General features: G+C 37.3%; 2 protein-coding genes across 2 annotated transcripts in view; both read left to right on the top strand.

The window, feature by feature from the left end:
* LOC139151121 (TBC1 domain family member 15-like) overlaps positions 1-21,516 on the top strand; it is a 202,030-nt gene that overhangs the window by 50,922 nt on the left and 129,592 nt on the right. Inside the window, exons 2-3 of the mRNA XM_070723677.1 lie at positions 1,269-1,367; positions 12,039-12,162. Of these exons, the coding sequence (XP_070579778.1) occupies positions 1,269-1,367; positions 12,039-12,162 (223 nt within the window). The remainder of the gene's footprint in view (positions 1-1,268; positions 1,368-12,038; positions 12,163-21,516) is intronic.
* On the top strand, positions 3,940-6,860 carry LOC139151155 (zinc finger protein 862-like). Its single transcript, XM_070723744.1, has 5 exons — positions 3,940-4,910; positions 5,052-5,272; positions 5,416-5,654; positions 5,771-5,900; positions 6,189-6,860. The coding sequence occupies exons 1-5, from the start codon at positions 4,341-4,343 to the stop codon at positions 6,709-6,711; spliced, it is 1,683 nt and encodes a 560-aa protein (XP_070579845.1). The 5' UTR covers positions 3,940-4,340; the 3' UTR covers positions 6,712-6,860.

Genomic DNA, 21,516 nt, shown 5'->3' with positions numbered 1-21,516 from the left:
CCATGACATACCATGTTGCAAATTTGTGTAAAACAGCGTCTTTTGCTTTATGGAGATTAGTAAAATCCGAAATATTTTAGACCAGGGATCAACAGAAAAATTAGTCCACGCTTTTGTTACTTCAAGGCTCGACTACTGTAACAGTCTTCTTTATGGACTGCCAAATTATCAAATTAATAAGTTACAGGCTATTCAGAATGCCGCTGCACGGTTAATCACTAAAACAAGGAAAACAGAACATGTTACACCATTACTTAAGAGATTGCACTGGCTCCCTATAGAAAAACGGGTTGAATTTAAAATAATTTGTTTGACTTACAAAGTTTTAAATAATATGGCTCCTTCGTACCTAAGAGAGCTTTTACAAATTCGCTCTTCTGGCCGCACTCTTCGCTCTTTTACAGATGGAGCTTATACACTTTATCAGCCTATTGTTAACACGGCTTTTTATGGAGACAGGTCATTTTCTACAAGTGCTCCAAGGTTGTGGAACAGGCTGCCTATTTTACTCCGTTGCAGTGAGAATTTTAACATTTTTAAATCAAACCTTAAAACTTTTTTATTCACCGAATGACTTTTTATATCATACATTTTAAATGCCTTTTCACTTTTTATCAAGTTATGTACAGCGCTTTGAGATGTGTTTACATGGAAAGCGTTTTTTTCAAGAAATTAATAATATTAATATTATTATTATTATTATTTAGATCAATTTCACTATCCATTCTTATCTGCATACCAGTGTAACAGACCAGCAGCAACCATAGACAGTAAATGGGGAAGACCGTTTATACTAAACTAAGAGGGGCTTGTTTCTGCTATGCATGTTGCTAAAGTTGACCTCCAGTACCTAAAGTTTCAGACCTTAATTACTTTTGTCATTCTTGTTTTTCTGGTTTAAATATTTCTTGTTGTTTTTCTTGTTGTACTGTGCAGAAATTGTCATAACATCAACGTAGAATTTTCCTCCACTGAACAGATAGAAACAACATTTATTGTTGATCATTGGTAACCCATCCTGGTATATACCAATTCTGATCAAATTTGAGCGACACCGTATAATTGCGGTATTTTTCTGGTCGTACTGTGCAGAAATTGTCATAACATCAACGTATAATTTTCCTGCACTGAACAGATAGAAATAACACTTATTGTTGATCTTGGTATGTACCAATTCTGATCAAATTTGAGCGACACCGTATAATTGCGGTATTTTTTTAAAAATTGTACAAATTTTCAAATTAATTATTTTCTTGTTTTACCGTCAGATTGTTTTTGAGAAGGGTGGAGTGTTTATCCACACAGCAGTTGGTACATCTGAAGATGAAGATACTTTGCTTGGTGGAAGGGTCAGGCTTATTGATAAGGTAAACTGCAGTGTCAACGTCTGATGTCAAAATGAAACTCATTGTGTCTGATCACAAAATGTCAACTGTTTTACAACTTTAAGTCAGTTTAATTCTATTTTAAGTTGAAAATATTTTTACACAGTTTAAAAACACTAGTCTTGGTTTGACAAATGCTGTCTCTCTGTTTTTTAACAGGGTCCAAGCCGACCGGCTTGGACCCTATTGTTATTGCTCAAGTTCTACTACTTCCTCTTCTTCCTCTTTTTAGGGCCCAAGCCTACCAGCTGGGCCCCTATTGGTTTTCGGCTTGGGCCCCTATTGGTTTTACTGGAGTTCAATATTTAGGGGACAAAGCCCTATGGGGCTTGTCCCCTATTGTATTTACTCAGGATCACTTCTTCTTCTTCTTCTTTTTCCTCTTCTTCTTCCGTAAATTCTTTGCAAAGCTAGATCTCCAAATTTTGAGGATAAACTTGACCTATGACCCTAGCATGTTTCCATACCTCATTCATTATGCACATATCTAATTCTGGCCTTCAAACTGGAGCTAGAGTTCTGATTCTTTGGTACACAGGTTCATGTATCAGTGTTAAGGTTTTTTAACAAAATATTACATGACCAACACATCCTATACTTGAAACTCGCACTTTCACACTTTGTGCGAGTACTTTCAAGTTTGCGAAAGGCATTTGAATCAGTTAAGTCGCCCCAATGTTCACAAGGCTGCAGTGTAAAACCTCGTCAGTCAGAAGATCGATCAGTGATGTATGTTATATTGCACACTTGAAAGTCAAAGACAGCACGGCAGAATGCAATGCCCGCTGTCAAAGTCAGCTAGCATTTTTCCGAACCCTAACCTTGGCCCCTTGTGTGTGGGAACTTCAGCGACCAGCTTTTGTATGCCAGGATGACGTTGTCAAATATACTGCCTCAGAAGTACTTAGTAGAGTGTGCCACTAGCTTTAAGGGTGTACAGCACAGTTCTGCGGTTTGAATTTTAGTGCAGCATTTGCACAGCTCTGACAGAGTAACATAAGAGTGACATATGTGTACAGTTCTGAATTGAATGTTAGTGTCAATTATTTTGTTTATTGTTCTGTTTTATACATGCACTATTGTCATGTCATGTCAGTTTTTTTTATTCATTTCCTCATGAGCAGAAAAAAGGTTGACGCGGCGGATCTGAATTGATGCACACGAGGATGAAAAACAAACTTTTTATTTTTTTGTCATCACATCAGTCTGTATGGCTGACAAGTGACCACACAATCAGTGGAAATTTATTGTAATGCTATTTCCCGTTTGTCTATGACACACACTTTTCAAAAATATGTAAATGGGAAATGGGGAAAAACGATCTTTGACACAAAATTTTCATGTATAACAACTAGTTCAAGGATTTGTCAACACATATGACACATGGTAAATTTACAGAGTGAGCTATGATGGTGTACATCAATTTGACTTAAAATACTGGTTCGCCTCTCTCTCTATCAAGCATACTTTTCAAAATCATTTTAAATGAGAATTAAGATGCGTGAGCTTTTAAATATATTTTCACATGTGTTAACAACTACATGTAGTCTAAAGATTTCTCTACACATGAGACACATGGACGCTCAAAATTTGCACATAGTACCATCAGTGCAATTACTTTCAACCATGGCAACCGCTTGGGCCCCACCAACGCTGCTTGCATCTTTAATCATGTTATTATGATGGGTTGAGTTGACGTCGGACAGTGAAAATTTTCCGTAAACGAAAAAAAGTTAAAAACCAATGAATGGACTGCATTGATATTTGGTACAGATATTCAGATTGTGTTCAAGGTTCCAATTTGTAAGGTTCCAATTTGTAAAAATGGAGTTAAACAGAGTATTGGTTAGATAGTTTTGGGAAATTGCTAACCCCCTTTTTAGCTAATTTATTTTTAGGGGTCTTTCCAGCGTTGGAAACTGCGCCCGTCCTCCCGTCCGAGACGGGTAACTTTTCAGTCGGACGGGTGGAAAATCGTACTTCCACGTCCGTGTGTTGGGCTCTCGATAGTAGCCCATACGGCATACCCAGTAATCTCATCGATCAGCTTCTTCTAGATGTTGTGTAAAATAAACGAAATGTAGTATACCAATACGTCTGACTTCGACGCGCTTATGCTACTGAAACTGTTCAACTGTGTGACCACGGAACGCAATGCAAGCGAGCAAGTAAACACGGGTAAACAGGAAGTCGCTCATACTAGTAAATCTCACACTAAGCGAGATTTGCGCGATATCAGCCAGTGCACATGCGTCCTCCAGCACAAGTACCATGAGTCAGTACAAGTACAACAACGGCACGGGTTTGTATCACGTAAACACAATGCTGAGTCGATTCCTTGGCATAGAACCTCCCCAAAAGAAAAATAAAGACGGAAGGAAGCCAACAATGCGTACGATAGGACGAAACGGAAAAGGAAAGTCATCGCGTCTTGGAAGACAGAGTTTGCTTGGCTGATCACTGATGATACCAAACTTTACTGTAAGGTATGCAGAGCGATCTACAGTCCACTGTCGGGACGGAAGCCGGCAGATAAGTACCGTAAGTACGCAAAAGGACAGTTTGTGACAGGCTCCTCCGATTTGCGTCATGATTCATTGACAGGTCATGAGACATCACTTGGCCACAGAGAGGCTCAGTCTATTTACGATGCCAGAAATGCGCCACCGTCCAAACAAATGCCGGCTGATAAAATCTTAGAGAAGTTGAACGGAAAAACAGTAGCGAGATTGGATATAAGCTCACTTTTCAGAAATACACATGCTCTTGTAAAACATTCCAGACCTGTGTCAGATTTTGTGTGGATGTGCGAAGTTGTTGAAAAAAAAAAGGTGGACATCGGACAAACTTACAGAAATAATCACAGCTGCAAAGAATTCATGGTAGCAATATCTGAAGTGGTGCATAGTGAAATAGAGGGCAAACTGCAAGAAGCATGCAACATTCATCTCCATTATGTCTGACGGGTCAACAGATGTATCAGTAGTGGAAAATGAAGTAGTATACGTGCATTTTGCTACTGGAGGAGTCACACATTGCAATTTCCTTGGTATGGTGGCATGTGAAAGTGGGAATGCTCAGGGAATATATACTGCCATCCAGAAAGCATTGATATTCCCCAACATAACACAAGATGAAATTATGAAGAAAGTAGTCGGCTTCATTGGAGATGGAGCAAGTGTCAATACTGGTCATGTCAATGGTGTCATCAGCATTTTTCAGAGAAATGTCAATCAGTCTATCATAATTTTAAAATGCATGTCACATCGGGTGGAATTGGCATTCAAAGATGCAATGAAAACGTCCAGTCACTTCAAGCAAGTCTATGACTTACTTGACCAACTCTTCAAGTTCTTCCATAAAAGTCCAAAGCAGACTGGTGGCTTGAAGGAGGCATTCCAAGCCTTGGATAAGCAGGTCATCATGCCGACACGTGTTGGTGGTACACGCTGGATTGGTCACACACAGAGAGCTCTCCAGAATATGATCAAAGCATACCCAGCACTGATGCGACACTTAAGTCAGGTAAATGTATTACTGTTTTCGACAGATTTATTTGTCAAAAATGTACAAAAATAAACTTCATAGCCGGTATTGTCAGGTAGCATAAACAGACTGAATATTTTAATCATTGATTTGAATCCATTATTTGTCTTTTTTATCAAGGTTGCCACGACACGCACTCAGTTTGCAGCACAGCCCAAAGCAAAGTTCCTGATGGGAAAGTTACGGTCACGGACGGTCCTGTTGTTTGCTCATTTCGTTAATGACATCCCGGCTGTCATTGTGAAGTTGTCAATGTTCCTACAGCAGCGACAGACGTGCATTTACCAGGTACATGAACAACTTAAGGCAACAGCAAAACACATCAAGAAATTTGAAAATAGGTAATTACAATTTAGTATTCATTAAAAACTGCTTTAAAATTTAAATCATACATGTACATGTAACAGATGTATCATGGTTGGTATAGTCTGATAGCTGGTGGTAGATGTAGACGTAGTTAGAAATATATGTGGTGTTTTTTCAGATCAGGACCAGAGCAGAGAAAATTGCAAGCTTCCTTAGATAGCAATGATGGAGTATTTGAAGGGGAGAGGCTTACTGGAAGTCAGTCATCCACAGAAATTGACAACAATGTTTCTAAGGTTGTCCAAGGATTGGTAAAAGCCCTAGAGACTAGGTTTCAAGATACAGATAAAGGGGTGCTTGAGTGTACAAAACTTGCAGATGTGACTTCATGGCCTGCTACTTATGATGATGCAATTGGTATGTGACTGGCATTTTACCAAAAATAAATTGTTGTATAAATTAATTATGTAACATATTTTTCGATTTTTTTATATACAGATACTTGTAACCACAATTCAAATATTATATTTCAGATTTTGGTGATCATTTACTGGCAGCATTTATTGACCACTACCATCACAATCTCAGTGAAGCAGGTATAGATGTGTCAGCTGCTGAGTTGGAGTGGACCAGTCTCAAACAGGCTTTATACAACACTGACAGGTACACTGTATATACCGGTGAAATGATATGTGTAGTCCCAGAGAATTTAAAAAATGAGTTAGTGACATCATAATGAAAAACTGCACTTCACAGCTCAGCTTAGTTTAGCTAATTTTGGCACAGATACAATAGCTGTAATTTTGACTGCCATTTTTAGTATTTTTATTCTGTGTATCCACTACTTTTTGTGTCTTTTAGTTCTACAAAATGTTGACATGCTGAGAGTTAAGCTTGCCCACACAGCTAATAGATGGCACATATAAAAACAATCTTTTCTTTTTATTTCAGTTTCAATATTCATAGCATGACCTGGCAAACAATCAACCGGCTCTTCCATACTCAGTATCCAAACGTCCTTGGTCTGGTAGATCTCATACTATCTTTACCAGCTGGAACATCAGAATGTGAGAGAGGTTTCTCTCAGATGAAAGTCACCAAAACAAGCTACAGAAACAAACTTAAAAGTACCACAATGTCAATGCTGATGACAATTCAGCTGCATTCCCCTTCAGTATCATCCTTCAATCCTATGCCTGCAATTCAGCAGTGGAATCACCATCATCTCAGGAAACCTAATTTCATGGATGTGAGACACAGAAAGAAGTTGAATGTTATCATGGCAGACTCTAATGAGGCAGTGGAAGCAGAAGACGATGCTCAGCATGCATCTGACATGCCTGTGGAGCAGGGGGCAGAGGCTGAAGGAGATACACAGTCATTTGAAGCAGGACAGGGACTGGACTCTAATTATGAATCAGACTTTTCTGATCTCCTGGAAAGTGATGTTGGTAGTGACACTGACTTGATGTAATCTGTGCTTGACTCATGTCAGACCATGCACAGATCCATGATGAAATCATTGTTATTGTAGAAATTTTGTATTCAAGTCCGGATTAGAATTCATTTCAAACAGTGGAATTCAGGTTGACAATAAAGTTGTTTACAGTTTGAAGTACATAATGGTTTTGTGTATTTTGAATGAATGGATTTGTCAAAAATTCAGGACAGGCAACTTTCTGGCAGGACAGGCAAGTTTTAAAAGTTACCAGTCCTGATGTCTGGCAAATATTTTGGCCAGTTTCCAACACTGGTCTTTCATATGTATAGTTTTGGAAGGTACACCAATCCTGCATTTTGGACTGTTTTATGAGTTGTCCAACAGAAATGTGGTTTTGATGAATGTTAGAAGTATGCAGGATGGCTGATTTGAAATATCAGATTTCCACACTCCACACATATTTCATATTTCATCGTTTAGATTTTCACAAACGTCTGATTAAATGCCAATGTTGCAAAATCACAGAAATACAGTTGATGGTCTATAAAACAGTTACATTCATTTCTTTCTTCGTTTAGCGCGCGTGATTATGAAATATGGCAAAAGAAAAATGCAATGCGGGCGTGTCCCCTGACCCTCTCCAGTCGCCTTTTTCCAGCTTTCCGAAGTTTGCCCGACGCCGTATCTCATAACGGGAAGTAAAGTATTTCACACCTCCCCAAGCTCGCTACGGGGCATAACTTCTAGGGTTTCCGCTTACATGATCAGGACAGTGTTCTCCTTCACAATGGAAAAACGTTGTTCTTTTGGTGGCTGTGACAGCGGCAAGAATGTGAACGACTCAACTGTAAACTTTTTCAAGTTCCCGTCAAGTGTTGAGTGTTTGAACCATAATGTATTTGTCTCTTCTGGTTCGTACGATCAGCCATGGTCCCTTGGCTGAGCCTTCCTCCATGGCTGAGCCTTCCTCGCTACTCGCTACACAGAAGGTTGGGACCGCGATGCGAATCAACTGCATGAACACCAACACTGAACGTTATGACTGCCATCAAAATGAACAACAACACGGAACGTCGGGACCGCAATGCAAATCGACAGTAACTTAAAACGTAAATGGGACCGTGATTAAAATGCACTACAACACGGAAGATTGGGACTGCAATGCAAAGCAGCTACAAGAACACCAACACTGAACGTTATGACTGCCATCAAAATGAACAACAACACGGAACGTAGAGATTGCGATACAAATCATGGAGGCAGAGTCCTCCATGATACAAATCGACAGCAACACGGAACGCGTCATTGGGATGGCAATTAAAATGAAGAACAACAGGGAATACCGGACCACGAGGACCGCGATGCAAATCGACTGCAACATGGAATGTTTAAGATCATGATTAAAATGCACAACACAGAACATCTAGACCGCAATGCAAATCAACTGCAACACTGAACCTTGTGGCCTCAATTAAAATGCGTATGTCTGCTATCTATAGTAAACGTTTCAATATTCTCGTGAGCGAGCGTTCCTATGCCTTCTGTACACTAGACAAAATGATGTCAAATTTATCGCCAGGGCTCGATTGCGTGTGTCTAAGTTTCAATTCTCGCTAGAGCCATTTATGCATGCTGTACACTAGACTAAATGACGTCAAATCTTTCGCGAGACTTGGCTCGATTGCAAATGCGTACGACGGAAAGAACGTAATAATACAGAAGTAGATACAGTTTTTGCAAATCGCCGAGAGAGAAGAGCAGATCAACAAAAGACTAAAAAAACCCTATTTTTTCTTTATTTTGCCATATTTTTTAAACAAAAATGAGTTTCACCACTGTGGTGAATTAGGATCGATTTTTTTTCGCCACTTCGGATTTCGATTTGCATTGGTGAACGTGGCGAATGGGCAGCGCGAATACTGTTTTGCTAGCGGATACCGGGCAGAGATAAGGGGGCGTGGGACCGCTATTCGATGTAAATGAACACTGCTGTGACATCACTGTTGGCCAACCATGATCCCTGCGGAGGGCGTGACCTGAGTGTTGCAAAATGACCCGATGAAGGCGCATAGAGATATAAAATATATATATATAGGTTGCAATTCTGTTGCGAGTGTAATAGTATTGCCCCCCTGGAAGATATTCAGTCACAAGAACGGGACCTGGGATTTTCTTTATATGCCTTTGTTTTTTTTTTACTGCGCTCTTAAAGGTTTTAGATGAAGGTGCTTTTCAAGGAATTTAATTATCACGCCATATAATTTGAATGGAGCCTCCGGGAAAAATCGCAGACATGGTTTTAAAGGATATTGTCAAGGCTTGTCAAGAAGAAATTCTAACCGGAAATCTTGCAGCGTGTTTGCATAAGGCGGGAAAAACCGGTTTTTTTGAAGCTTCAGCAAAACGCTTGTCACATGACTCTTATGCAAATAATGACCGTGTTCTGTGCTTAATCGGATAACTCTATATCAGGGCTTTCAGAAAATGTATACTTTATTGGGGTTTGGAATGTGTTCAATTGAGAAAAATATAAAAATCTGAAAGTGTCTAAAAGGTATGTAGCTACCTTAAATTAAATTCTGTCATGGATGGATTGCTCTCAAATGATCTGAAACACATTTATTGCTTATTAGCAACAAATCTATAGCAAGATTTATGTAAAGTTCATGAACTTACACAAAGTATAAGACAAAAAGATGACCATGACTTTGCTGCCCTATTTGATCATCTTGCCCCCTTAAATTGACTAATATTTATAGACCTTTTACAATAAGAGTGGCAGGCAAGATTGGCTTTACGTTTCCAACACCATGGTATTGACCAATTCCTGTTGTGGCCTTCTACCAAACTTTTAGCAGTAATTCAGTTCATTCCTATCTTCGCTTCAATTACTACTTTCAACATTTATTTCATTCAGATTTCCTTAGCTTAGTGCACAGGGAAAGACACTAAGGGTTGCCTGATTGCCTGGGGCAAGCGAAAGTTGCGTTCCGGCAAGTGAACCTCCGATGCCACTTGCCTGACAGGACAAGTGAAAAATATAATACCTAGAAATTGAATTCACGAGAACGATTTTCTGGTGAGGAAACACGGACTTAAAATAATCATATTATGTCACTGTGAACATTTCCATAAGATTTTTCCTATAATTGTATGAAGAGTTGACTAAAAGAATCATGTAATCGCTTTCAATAAAATGCAGTTCAAACAATACCACCGGTTAAATACTGTATGCTGATTTTGCATATGAAAAGGCTGTTCAGCTGGTGGAGCGTACGTTCACCAAAGTTCATTGCCTTGACGGTGAGGTTACTGTGTCTCACAATATGTTGATACGGTAAAAAAAAGAAACACACAGCGGTTTTTGTGCTTTGTGAAAGTTTATAATGATATAAAAATAAAGTCCAGTGGTGAATAATCACCACAAAAAAGGGACTTTTACTTAAAAATGTACTCTTCAATGTTAACTTGTTGAGTGACAGTCAGTGGCATCGTGGCAAGACCACATGCAATGAAAGTCATGAGCAAGCTTTGGTGTCAACGGGTCCAGTCTTTGAATTTTCAATGAACACTGACTTAATTTTCAGGTCAATAAGCCAAAAGTTACTTGTCCGTGGCAACCAATGTCTCTGTTTGTGAATTTTCCCATTCTAAAATGACTGTCAAGAAGCAACTGGAGTGGAGTGAGTTTGACATTGAGAAATTCAGCTTTTAAGACAGCGCATGAGCATTAAAAAGACCACCTAGGTTATTAGAAAAACATAGGATACTGGTATAGTGCAATGGTAATCCAAACTTCATAGGACTTGTGTATGATATCAGCGCAGTAAAAACATGACAAAGAAATACATTATAATCAGAAGCTTCAAAACACTCCTTTATAGCTACAGATTTTTTCTTTCTGTATAGATAAGTTAAAACTTTTAACTGCAAAAATACCTTGAAGGTACAATTAAAATGGCTGTTATTATTTGTACATTAAGCGCCAGGAAAGTAAACATACAAACATATGAACTGTTAGAATTTTATTCTATGAATATGAAAGCTCCACTAGCTATAAATCTTGAAATTTGTTGACCTAAAAAAAGGCTGCCTATTTTCTCTGGTTTTCTTTAAATTCTACCCATTTACAGAATATAGTCTTTTACAGCTTTACAAAACATTCTTGAGTGAAAAATTGGACAAGTAAATTTACATTTTAACCATTATGTTGATTTCCCACCGTACTACAAAGAAAACAAAGCATTTTTGTCCCAGTTGAAAACATTCAACACTATGCATTACATTGGATTACTCTGTTGTTTCCGTGAATATTCAAATGCATATATGCACGGTGTACACTGTTTTTGCTATATTTGCATGTGGTACCATTTTACGTTTGGGCACACATTTATTATTTTTCATGTTCAAAATTGCACATGCAGTCTCACTGGGCAGTTAACAATACTTGTATTCCAACCCTCAAAGAGCACATTCCCAAAAACTTGTTTTAGTTCAGAAGTAAAATCACATAAAGAATGCTAAATGATACAGCTAGTGGGGCTTTAATAATTAATTTAACCCTTTCACCCCCAGTTCCCTGTATACAGGTCCAACTTTACCATAGAAAACAATGGATTTGGGACAAACCATGGTGGTGAAAAGGTTAATATAAATTAGCCATCCAGCGCTCTTAGAAGTGTGAGGAGAACCCTATGAGAATGTCTGACATTTCCTCATGATAACATGATAATTTTCAAAATAAAGTGTGTGAAATGAAAAAACTATGTTTTAGCTTTTTTCAAACACGTAAATTATACTGGGCAAGTGGTTTTCCAATTGGGGCAAGTGAACCGAACCCCCCACTTGCCCGAAGGGCAAGTGGATAAAAAAATAAGTGTCTTTCCCTTGTGTATAATTTTGTAATTTTAAAATTACTGTCAACTTAGCTTTACTACACTTATTCTAACCTCATTATTCTTACACCACTATTATACCTTACAACCCCAAATCTTTTCAAGAGATGCATACATGATTGTCACTCAACAAATATGTCTTCTGCTTTTTTCTCCATGTACATATACATGTCCCTTTTCTCACAAAAATGGGCTTAAATCGCAATGTGAAAAATAGTCTTTCAGCTATATGTTGCACATTGACTTCGTGGTCTGTCTAATTCACAGTGAGTGGGGTTGTTGATAAATGCTGATAATACTAGGCGGTTTATTTATGTCCAAGTGCCATTGGTGGTATTTTTTAAAAACAAATTCATGAAAGATTATGAGGTAAATTAAACCGTATTCAAGAAAAATGTAATTTGCTATTGTTTCAATATCACAGAAATCATGCAAGTTGCTAAATTTGTTTTCTTTGATCATCAGGGTGAAAATCAAATAATTGAATGGAATCCTCTGAGTGACTGTGAAATAGATGATGAACAACCTGATAAAGAGTGGGCTGTCATCAATTCAGTCGGATACAAGAAACAAAATAGCAGAGAGCCTGGTAAGATAAATTTCTTTCACATTGTAATCTGAAAGTGATTAAAAAAACATTTCTTTACAGTGTGTATAATTAATTTAAATAAAATCAAAACAAAACAAAGATTATAGAACTAGACAAAAGCAGTATACAGTGTGTATAGCATTAATTGAAATCAAAACAATACAAAGATTAAAGAAATAGACAAAGCAGTGTACAGTGTGTATAGCATTAATTGAAATCAAAACAAAACAAAGATTATAGAACTACGGTAGACAAAAGCGGTGTACATTTCTTGAAACATGTCAGAAAGGATGTTTTCATCATCTACACAGGAACACAGAACTAATTGCACATTTTTTTGCTCACATGTTCACACAACGTGACCATATGGTACAGCTCTGTCTGTCTTTGTGTATATGTGTGAGTGTGTCTGTGTGTGTGTGTGTGTGTGTGTGTGTCTGTCTGTCTGTCTGTCTGTATACCTGATATCTCAAGAACTGCTGAAATGATGTCAACCAAATTTAGTACACAGCTTAAGGATCTAAATGGCAAGAACTGAAAAGGTTTTGGTGGGCGTGGCTTGGATATTAATGAAGTTATGAAAGTTTTAATTTTTCTGTATGGTTGTCTATGAGAGAGTTCTCGCTAACGCCGCGTATGACAAGTGAAAACGATCGATCGACGAGATTGACTGTTTGAGGGCGCTGTGAAATGAGCTGCCCTACCGGACAGATGTAAGTTTACCACTTCACACGGTTTTTCGACGGTATTTTATCATAATTAATTCAGGTAAACATCGTTATCGGACATTATGTACCGCGGGTGGGTTATAATCTTCACATGAACAATGGACGTGTACTCCGAGCAAACACGACATTGCGTGTACTGCAACATAGTGCGTTGCTTGTGAACAGTAAGTGTGAGCGCCTCCAACGGTTCATCATTGTAGAAGCGAATTTCTCAGAACCACCTCCCCGATCAAATGACGGACATGGCCGTGTGTTGAATAGTGCAGGTTTGAAACGCCAGTGCCTTTGTTGTATTGCAAAGTATCTTGATTGGCCGATGTAGAACTTAAAAAATACGAACTTTTCATACGTACGTAACATAGACTAATTAGTTTGTTTTGTCTATAGTGCATGTCATGCAATGTTCATTGTCGTGTTTTATTGTATTTTTAACATTCTGCATTTCTTTCAAATAAACTTCAGACTTTTCAAGAAAATCTACCTCATTTAGTTCTATTAACGGATTTTCGTTCCATCGGCAACTGATGACGCCGACTGTAGCATGTAGACAGTACAGGCTGTAAGGTGTGTGTGAGGTTTTTTGTTTCTGAAACGGTATATTGCGTGATATAAATTGCCGAGAAATTCACTCTTTAGACCCCCTTTCCTTATAAAAAGCCTCTCATCATAATGATGGAGGAAACGAGACAAGTTCAAGAAAACGCAACAAAGGAAACAACCTATTATTTTCATAGGCCCTCTTTTCCAACCTCATCGTCACGTTACGTAGATTGACCAAGGTTTCTAACCATGTGTAGACAACCAACGCACGTCGGAAATATCGTCAATAAGATTGTTAACATTCCCCGTGTGCCGTCTTTGTTTGCCTGGGCTAAACTGGTGACGCACCCAATGTGAATTCAGTGTTTTGCCCATAATCCATGATAGCTGAGGGCTGAAAAATCAATTGACGGATGTTACGTTTCCTCCGACGTCCGCATTGCATGACCTTTCAACTCTCTATTGACGTACTCATTTCAGAGTCAGTCACTCCACACAGAACAGTGCCGAGATGTTTTGAAAGTAGGATTTTATCGACCTACAAAAGTGCCCGATTTTATGTTTTCTGGCTGTAAAAACATAGGCACAGTAAGAAATGTGAACTTCAAATTGTATCTCTATCGACAAACTACGAAAAATAGTTTTATGAACGGACCCGATTTTAAGTTTTTCGGCCGTTAAAGAAGCGTCAGAACGATATCAAATTTGAACTTCAGATTACCTTCAATGTGAGGTCATTGTACATTTCTGTCAGTAACGGATCAAATTTTCATTTAACACGATCGTCCTTGAAACGTCTGAACAGGAACAGTTTTGAACATCGGAACCCTGGGATTTTATCTGAACCGACAATCATAAATAGTGTCAGGAATGAACCGAATTGTAACTTGTTTTGAGCTATTAAAATGTAAGAACGGGAAAAGTTTTCAACATCCATAGCTGGGGGCCGAAAGGGTAATTGCCTAATCGCTGGATGTTAGTACGTTTTCTCCGACATCCGCATTGCGTAACCAGTCACTCCACACAGAACAGTTACGAGATGATCTGAAAGTACAATGTAGGACTTTATTGATGACCCACAACGCGTCCGATTAATATTTTTTATTCCGGTTGTAAAAACATAGGAACAGTATGAAATTTGAACTTCAATTTTATCTGTATCGACAAACTATGTAAAATAGTTTTATAAACGCACCCGATTTTAAGTTTACTAGCCTACCCGATTTTAAGTTTTCTAGCCTTAAAATAAACGTCGGAACGATATCAAATTTGAACTTCAGATTAACTACCAAACAATATGAATGGTGTCAGATACGGACCAAATTAAATTAGTTTTTCGGTAGTAATAACGGATAGTTTTGAACATCGGATTTTATCTTTACCGATAAACATTGTGAAATAGCATCGGGAACGAAACGAATTTTAAGGTTTATTTTAGCCATAGCGTGAACGGGAAATGTTTTCAACATCGGATTTTATCTGAATCGGTAGATATGTAGACAAACATTTAAATTGTGTCAGAAACGGGCCGTGATTTAGGGAACAGTAGACAATCTCCCTGAAGTCGACGAATGTCCTGAAGGGTAAATAGCTCAAAACAGCAATGAAACATGCTTGATTGACCCCGCGATACAGTCTTTCTGATGATAGTTACTAGGCTACGGATTGCTGCAGATAAACAAGCTTGCGTGAATAAATTAATAAATTAATGCTTGCTTTCCCCAGGGACAACACAAAAGGCGTTGGAAATCACTGTTGTTCCCAGGTCACTGTGCTCGTCACTGCAGGTCGGCAGTCGATATCGACCAACTATTGTGACTAAACTTAAATTCCCCTTTATAGGTAGCATGGCAGACTTTTTGGTGAAATTGACATGCGCACTCCGTACACAAAAGCCCGTGACACGCAACTTCCAATCGCGCGGTGGCTATATCCCCTGCCCTACGTTACCCTACCAAAATCCAGTTTATATGACATCGACATGCAAGCTGCGATATCAAAATAATGATCTGCGACTGCCGGTTTCCTGATGGTGTGAAATAAACATTACCCTTCGCTAACTCGCAGCCTTAAGGTGGTTGGAAAGGCTAGAGCGTCAGTTATAAATTTCAACAAAACTATTAAAATATAAAAGTAGTCAACATCTCTGTGGAATAAAAAAATTAGACATTTGGGCACAAAGGCATTGCAGAGTTATAGCCTGTTAAAACTTCTGAAAAACTGACCAAATAAGAAGAAGTTGGGGAGTCCTTAGTGTATTAACTATGGTAGAGGTCCCCTAGCTTTTAATAAAATGTTTGAAAAGGGAAAGTCATTATTTGCTGTTTTTCAGGAAAGTTTGACAAGGCGGTGCTGGCATTCAGAGTGAGTGACTGCTATTGTAAATGCATTTTTAGATTCTTTGAGTGTCAAAGAGGTGTCAAAAGTGAGATTAACAAAAAAAAACTGCTCTATGACTTCAAAAGAGGGGTGCAAATATGGCTTGTTTTCAACATTTTTGACAGAATAACAGTTTTCCTACATAATTGTATACCAAATTAATCCAACTTTGAAATGAGATATGGACATGGAATTTTTACAGCCTGTTAACAAGGTTACAGATAAGATTTGTACGGCACAATTTTCCTGTATTTGAAGTACTTTTTGAAAAATCACATTTTGAAATTTGAAAGAATTTTTAAAAATTTTTTGATATATAAACCCATGTAAAATCATAAAAACAAATTTTATTTACAAATCCTGCCGTACAAATCTTACAATAAATAGTGTCAACATATTTATAACTAATTTGGTAATATTGATACTATCCAATTATTATTAAATTCAAATATGTAAAAAATATATGAAAAATTAAATTTTAATATTTACTGGTGTCATATTTCAAAATCATGGCTGCAAATATACAATTTTTATATTCTTTGGAGAAAATATTAACTAAGGGAGTTATCCTGAAAATTTGAACAAAATATCTTGATTCTAACACTTGAAACTTGACATAAACTCTGAGAGAAGAATTGGTGCAAAAATAGCCTTTCCAACCACCTTAATTGTAATGAGTTGTCATAGTTATCCTACAGTAATCGCTATAACGTTTACCATGTGTACAGTGAACACATCGGGCAACTCGTACAAGTCTTACTTCACATGTATATATTGGGTATCATCAGTGAGGCTATTTTATCTTGAATTTCTTTAATTGCAACAATGTTACACAATAAAGGTTTAAATCACTTGCCCTGTTTACGATACGTGTGTTTTATACCTTTTCACTATCGAGTCTATACTGTACCATTTTGAAGTGATCCTTTTAGGTACACTGCGTACAGGTTTCGTTTCACGTAACTGCTTGTGGGCTTACAAGTCTGTCTGAGACCTGTTAAGATACAGTGCTGCACTAAAACTCCGGCCGAATATTGGCAACATTTCTGAAATCCTACCAAGCTGCAATATTAGAAGTTCAGGCCATAATGTCGATAAAAGGTCGAAGTCATCAGTGGGTGGAATTTCAAGGAGACGTCAGGTTTTATTAGCTACTATAGACTATAGTCTATAGAAGCTATTGGGATGGGTATCCGTCCGGCGTCCACCGTCAGTCTGTATGTATGTATGTAAGTATGTTTGTATGTATGTATGTATGTATGTATGTATGTATGTATGTATGTCCGTTTGTGAGGCGTCCGTCCACTCAAATATCTTGAGAACCGCAGTACTTACTGATTTGATATTTGTTGTGGAGATGAAAAATATGATTTTGAGAAACTATTTGTTTTAATTTTTAGCTACTATAGACTATAGTCTATAGAAGCTATTGGGATGGGTATCCGTCCGGCGTCCGGCGTCAGTCTGTATGTATGTATGTATGTATGTCCGTTTGTGAGGCGTCCGTCCACTCAAATATCTTGAGAACCGCAGTACTTACTGATTTGATATTTGTTGTGTAGATGAAAAATATGATTTTGAGAAACTATTTTTTTTAATTTGTTGATATTGTTGAAAATAGGCAAATTAATGCCAAAAAAGGTGTTTTTGGTAAAAAATCTTCTTCTTCGTAAATGCTGGTCAGACAGCTTTGTTATTTGGTATACAGGTCCCTAGGGATAACCCAAGTTAGATTGTTCAAATTGTGATGAAATATGCATATGATTTTGAGAAACTATTTGTTTTAATTTTTAGCTACTATAGACTATAGTCTATAGAAGCTATTGGGATGGGTATCCGTCCGGCGTCCGTCGTCAGTCTGTATGTATGTATGTATGTATGTCCGTTTGTGAGGCGTCCGTCCACTCAAATATCTTGAGAACCGCAGTACTTACTGATTTGATATTTGTTGTGTAGATGAAAAATATGATTTTGAGAAACTATTTTTTTTAATTTGTTGATATTGTTGAAAATAGGCAAATTAATGCCAAAAAAGGTGTTTTTGGTAAAAAATCTTCTTCTTCGAAACCGCGGTCAGACAGCTTTGTTATTTGGTATACAGGTCCCAAGGGATAACCCAAGTTAGATTTGTTCAAATCGTGATGAAATATGCAAATGTGTATTTTTAAGGAATTTTTTTGTCATTTTTGGTCAAAGTTTGACTTACATTGTATGTAATTCTCATACTGTATAAACCCTATCAATTCACCCAGAAAAAAATAATTAATATGATTTTAAATAATTGAATTAATTAGGAAATCATCAAAGCCAAAATAACTTTAGTGTGGAATTATCAGAAAGTTCAACATTTTTTGACACTTCATAGTGAATTGAGGATTAAAACATGTAAAGGCAACTTTCCTGAATCCCAACTTTGATATATTCTGAACCACCATTTATGTTATCTAAAAGAAATTGCTCATAATAGTTTGTCATGATTGGGTGGTCAAATAAATAGAGATAGAGAAAGTTCTAATTTCCATTTATGGTTGACTTGGTAAGGATAAAATAAAATTACTTTTTGAGGAAAAAATAGAGTGGTCAATTAAAAGAGTGGTCAAAGTGATAGGGTTTTTATGGTAAAGCTGGGCTGTAAGATTCCTCATGTGCTATTTATAGCAATTATGCAATCTGTGTAAACAGTGAGATGAAAGTGTAACATGATTCCTTATAATGCTTTTGATGACCTTGAACTTCTTAAGTTTCAAACATTTGTCTCTTCAGTGTGCTTTCTCTAAGTACGTACAGTCTCAACTTATTCAACAGAACTTACTAACAATGTTAATTTGAAAGTTAAAATGTGCTTGGTTAATAGGATGAAAATACTGATATTAAAAGATAACCAGCTCAAGATTCTTTATAACCTGACAGATATGCTGTTTTTTTATGACGTAAATCTTGATTTAAGCAAGTCTTGTTTACATTAATTAGAATGTAATTAACTCTCGTTTATTTGCTAGTATAGACTAATATAGTCTGATGAAATATGCAAATCTTTATTTTTACGGAATTTTTTTCCATTTTTGATCAGGCCATCCTGAAATGAGCTATCAAAGATATCCACCTTCTTCATTAATACATGTGTCACATGCACAAAGGTTATTCTCTACATAACACAGCAGAGCTCTGTCAACTGTTGGGTCGCTTGTTTTTTCAAAACCGCTGGTCAGACAGCTTTAATATTTGGTTTACATGTCCCTAGGATGACCTTAGTGAGATAATTTCATACAGTCAGGAAATACTAATTTTGCATCCATGTCTATAGTAGCTTCAGGGACTTTGGCCCTATGTTTTTTTATATTGTTGAAAATAGGCAAATTAATGCCAAAAAAGGTGTTTTTGGTAAAAAATCTTCTTCTTCATAACCGCTGGTCAGACAGCTTTGTTATTTGGTATACAGGTCCCTAGGGATAACCCAACTTAGATTTGTTCAAATTGTGATGAAATATGCAAATGTGTATTTTTAAGGAATTTTTTGTCATTTTTGGTCAAAAATTTGACTTACATTGTATGTAATTCTTGTACTGTATAAACCCTATCAATTCACCCTGGAAAAAATAATTAATATGATTTTAAATAATTGAATTAACTAGGAAATCATCAAAGCCCAAAATAATTTTAGTGTAGGATTATCAGAAAGTTCAACTTTTTTTGACAGTTGATGGTGAAATTAAATTGGAGGATTAAAACATGTAAAGGCAACTTTCCTGAATCCCAACTTTAATATATTCTGAACCACCATTTATGTTATCTAAAAGAAATTGCTCTTAATAGTTTGTCATGATAGGGTGGTCAAATAAATAGAGATAGAGAAAGTTCTAATTTCCATTTATGGTTGACTTGGTAAGGATAAAATTAGATTACTTTTTGATGAAAAAATAGAGTGGTCAATTAAAAGAGTGGTCAAAGTGATAGGGTTTTTATGGTAAAGCTGGGCTGTAAGATTCCTCATGTGCTATTTATAGCAATTATGCAATCTGTGTAAACAGTGCAATGAAAGTGTAACATAATTCCTTATAATGCTTTTGATGACCATGAACTTCTTAAGTTTCAAACATTTGTCTCTTCAGTGTGCTTTCTCTGAGTATGTACAGTCTCAACTTATTCAACAGAACTTACTTACAATGTTAATTTGAAAGTTAAAATGTGCTTCGTTAATAGGATGAAAATACTGATATTAAAAGATAACCAGCTCAAGATTCTTTATAACCTGACAGATATGCTGTTTTATTATGACGTAAATCTTGATTTTTAAAAGCAAGTCTTGTTTACTTTAATTAGAATGTAATTAACTCTCGTTTATTTGCTATTATAGACTAATATAGTCTGATGAAATATGCAAATCTTATTTTTACGGAATTTTTTTCCATTTTTGGTCAGGCCATCCTGAAATGAGCTATCAAAGATATCCACCTTCTTCATTAATACATGTGTCACAAAAGGTTATTCTCTACATAACACAGCAGAGCTCTGTCAACTGTTGAGTCGCTTGTTTTTTCAAAACCGCTGATCAGACAGCTTTAATACAACTGCGGCAAAGCCAGTGCATAGGTAACTGATTGTAATACAAACACTAATAGTAATTAATATGTAGTCTAACTGCGCCTTGTTTATCTATACTTTGTCGCTGTCAGTAAGAAATCTCAGCAGGGTGGCATTAAATGGTACTGTCTTCAGGAAGTCCATGCCAAGTTGATTTCTTATATTTATGTTTGGCAAGGAGACTTCTCATATCTGAACCAAGCACCCCTGTGGTTTATTAGCTCTTTATCAGTAAGAAAAGGTGCCGCTCCAGTGCTTGTTGCTATTGTGGTTTCTGTTTGTATTACAATCAGTTATCTATGCACTGACTTTGCAGCGGTTGTATTTGGTTTACATGTCCCTAGGATGACCTTAGTGAGATAATTTCATACAGTCAGGAAATACTTAATTTTGTATCCATGTCTATAGTAGCTTCAGGGACTTTGGCCCTATGTTTCATCATTTGTTTTACCCCGCAACTCGACGGACGAGCTGCAGTCACGGTGCAATGTTTTACCCCGCTGACTTTGAAGTTGTACCTGGACATGCCAGGCATAGCAGTGCTGCACGTTGTAGCTGCCTCTGAGGTCGCCGTCATGTCCATCTCGTTTTTGTCACACTGGTTTCATTCTGTTCACCACCCTAGCGACCATTGGCTGCTGCTGTCTGCTAAGCTTTTGAAAATACCCCGGAATCAAATAGTGTTTTCTGACCGCGTAGGGCCATTGTTTACAAAGCACTATGCACTTGTCGTCATGAAAAAATCGAGGTCACCGCATGCAGCCATCTTTAAGCATGGCAAATTACTCCCTTAGTTACTGATTACAGTATATGTCTGAGAATGCGCACTAAAGCAAGGAAAGAATGGCCACCCAGGGATGTTAAATATCTCTCTACCTGTCTGCTGCACTCTCGATCAGCGAATCGCCCCCCTGAAAAATTCGGTTCTCCAGTTTGGCGAAGAGGGGCTGAAAACAATTTGCCAATCTGACATTTGACTCACCATTTGACTGTCTGGCGATCGGCAGCAGAAACACTGCATGTGCGGTTAATTCTCAGAAATATCTTTTTTATTTGACAGAAAACTAGTTTGTATGCGTAAATACTTACATGTTCGGCTCATAAAAACGATATGAAGACGGTAACA

This window comes from Ptychodera flava, chromosome 2 (assembly GCF_041260155.1).
Source record: "Ptychodera flava strain L36383 chromosome 2, AS_Pfla_20210202, whole genome shotgun sequence".
Lineage (NCBI taxonomy): Eukaryota > Metazoa > Hemichordata > Enteropneusta > Ptychoderidae > Ptychodera > Ptychodera flava.
The sequence above is the reverse complement of the archived record's forward strand: the minus strand, read 5'-3'. Positions and strand labels throughout refer to the sequence as shown.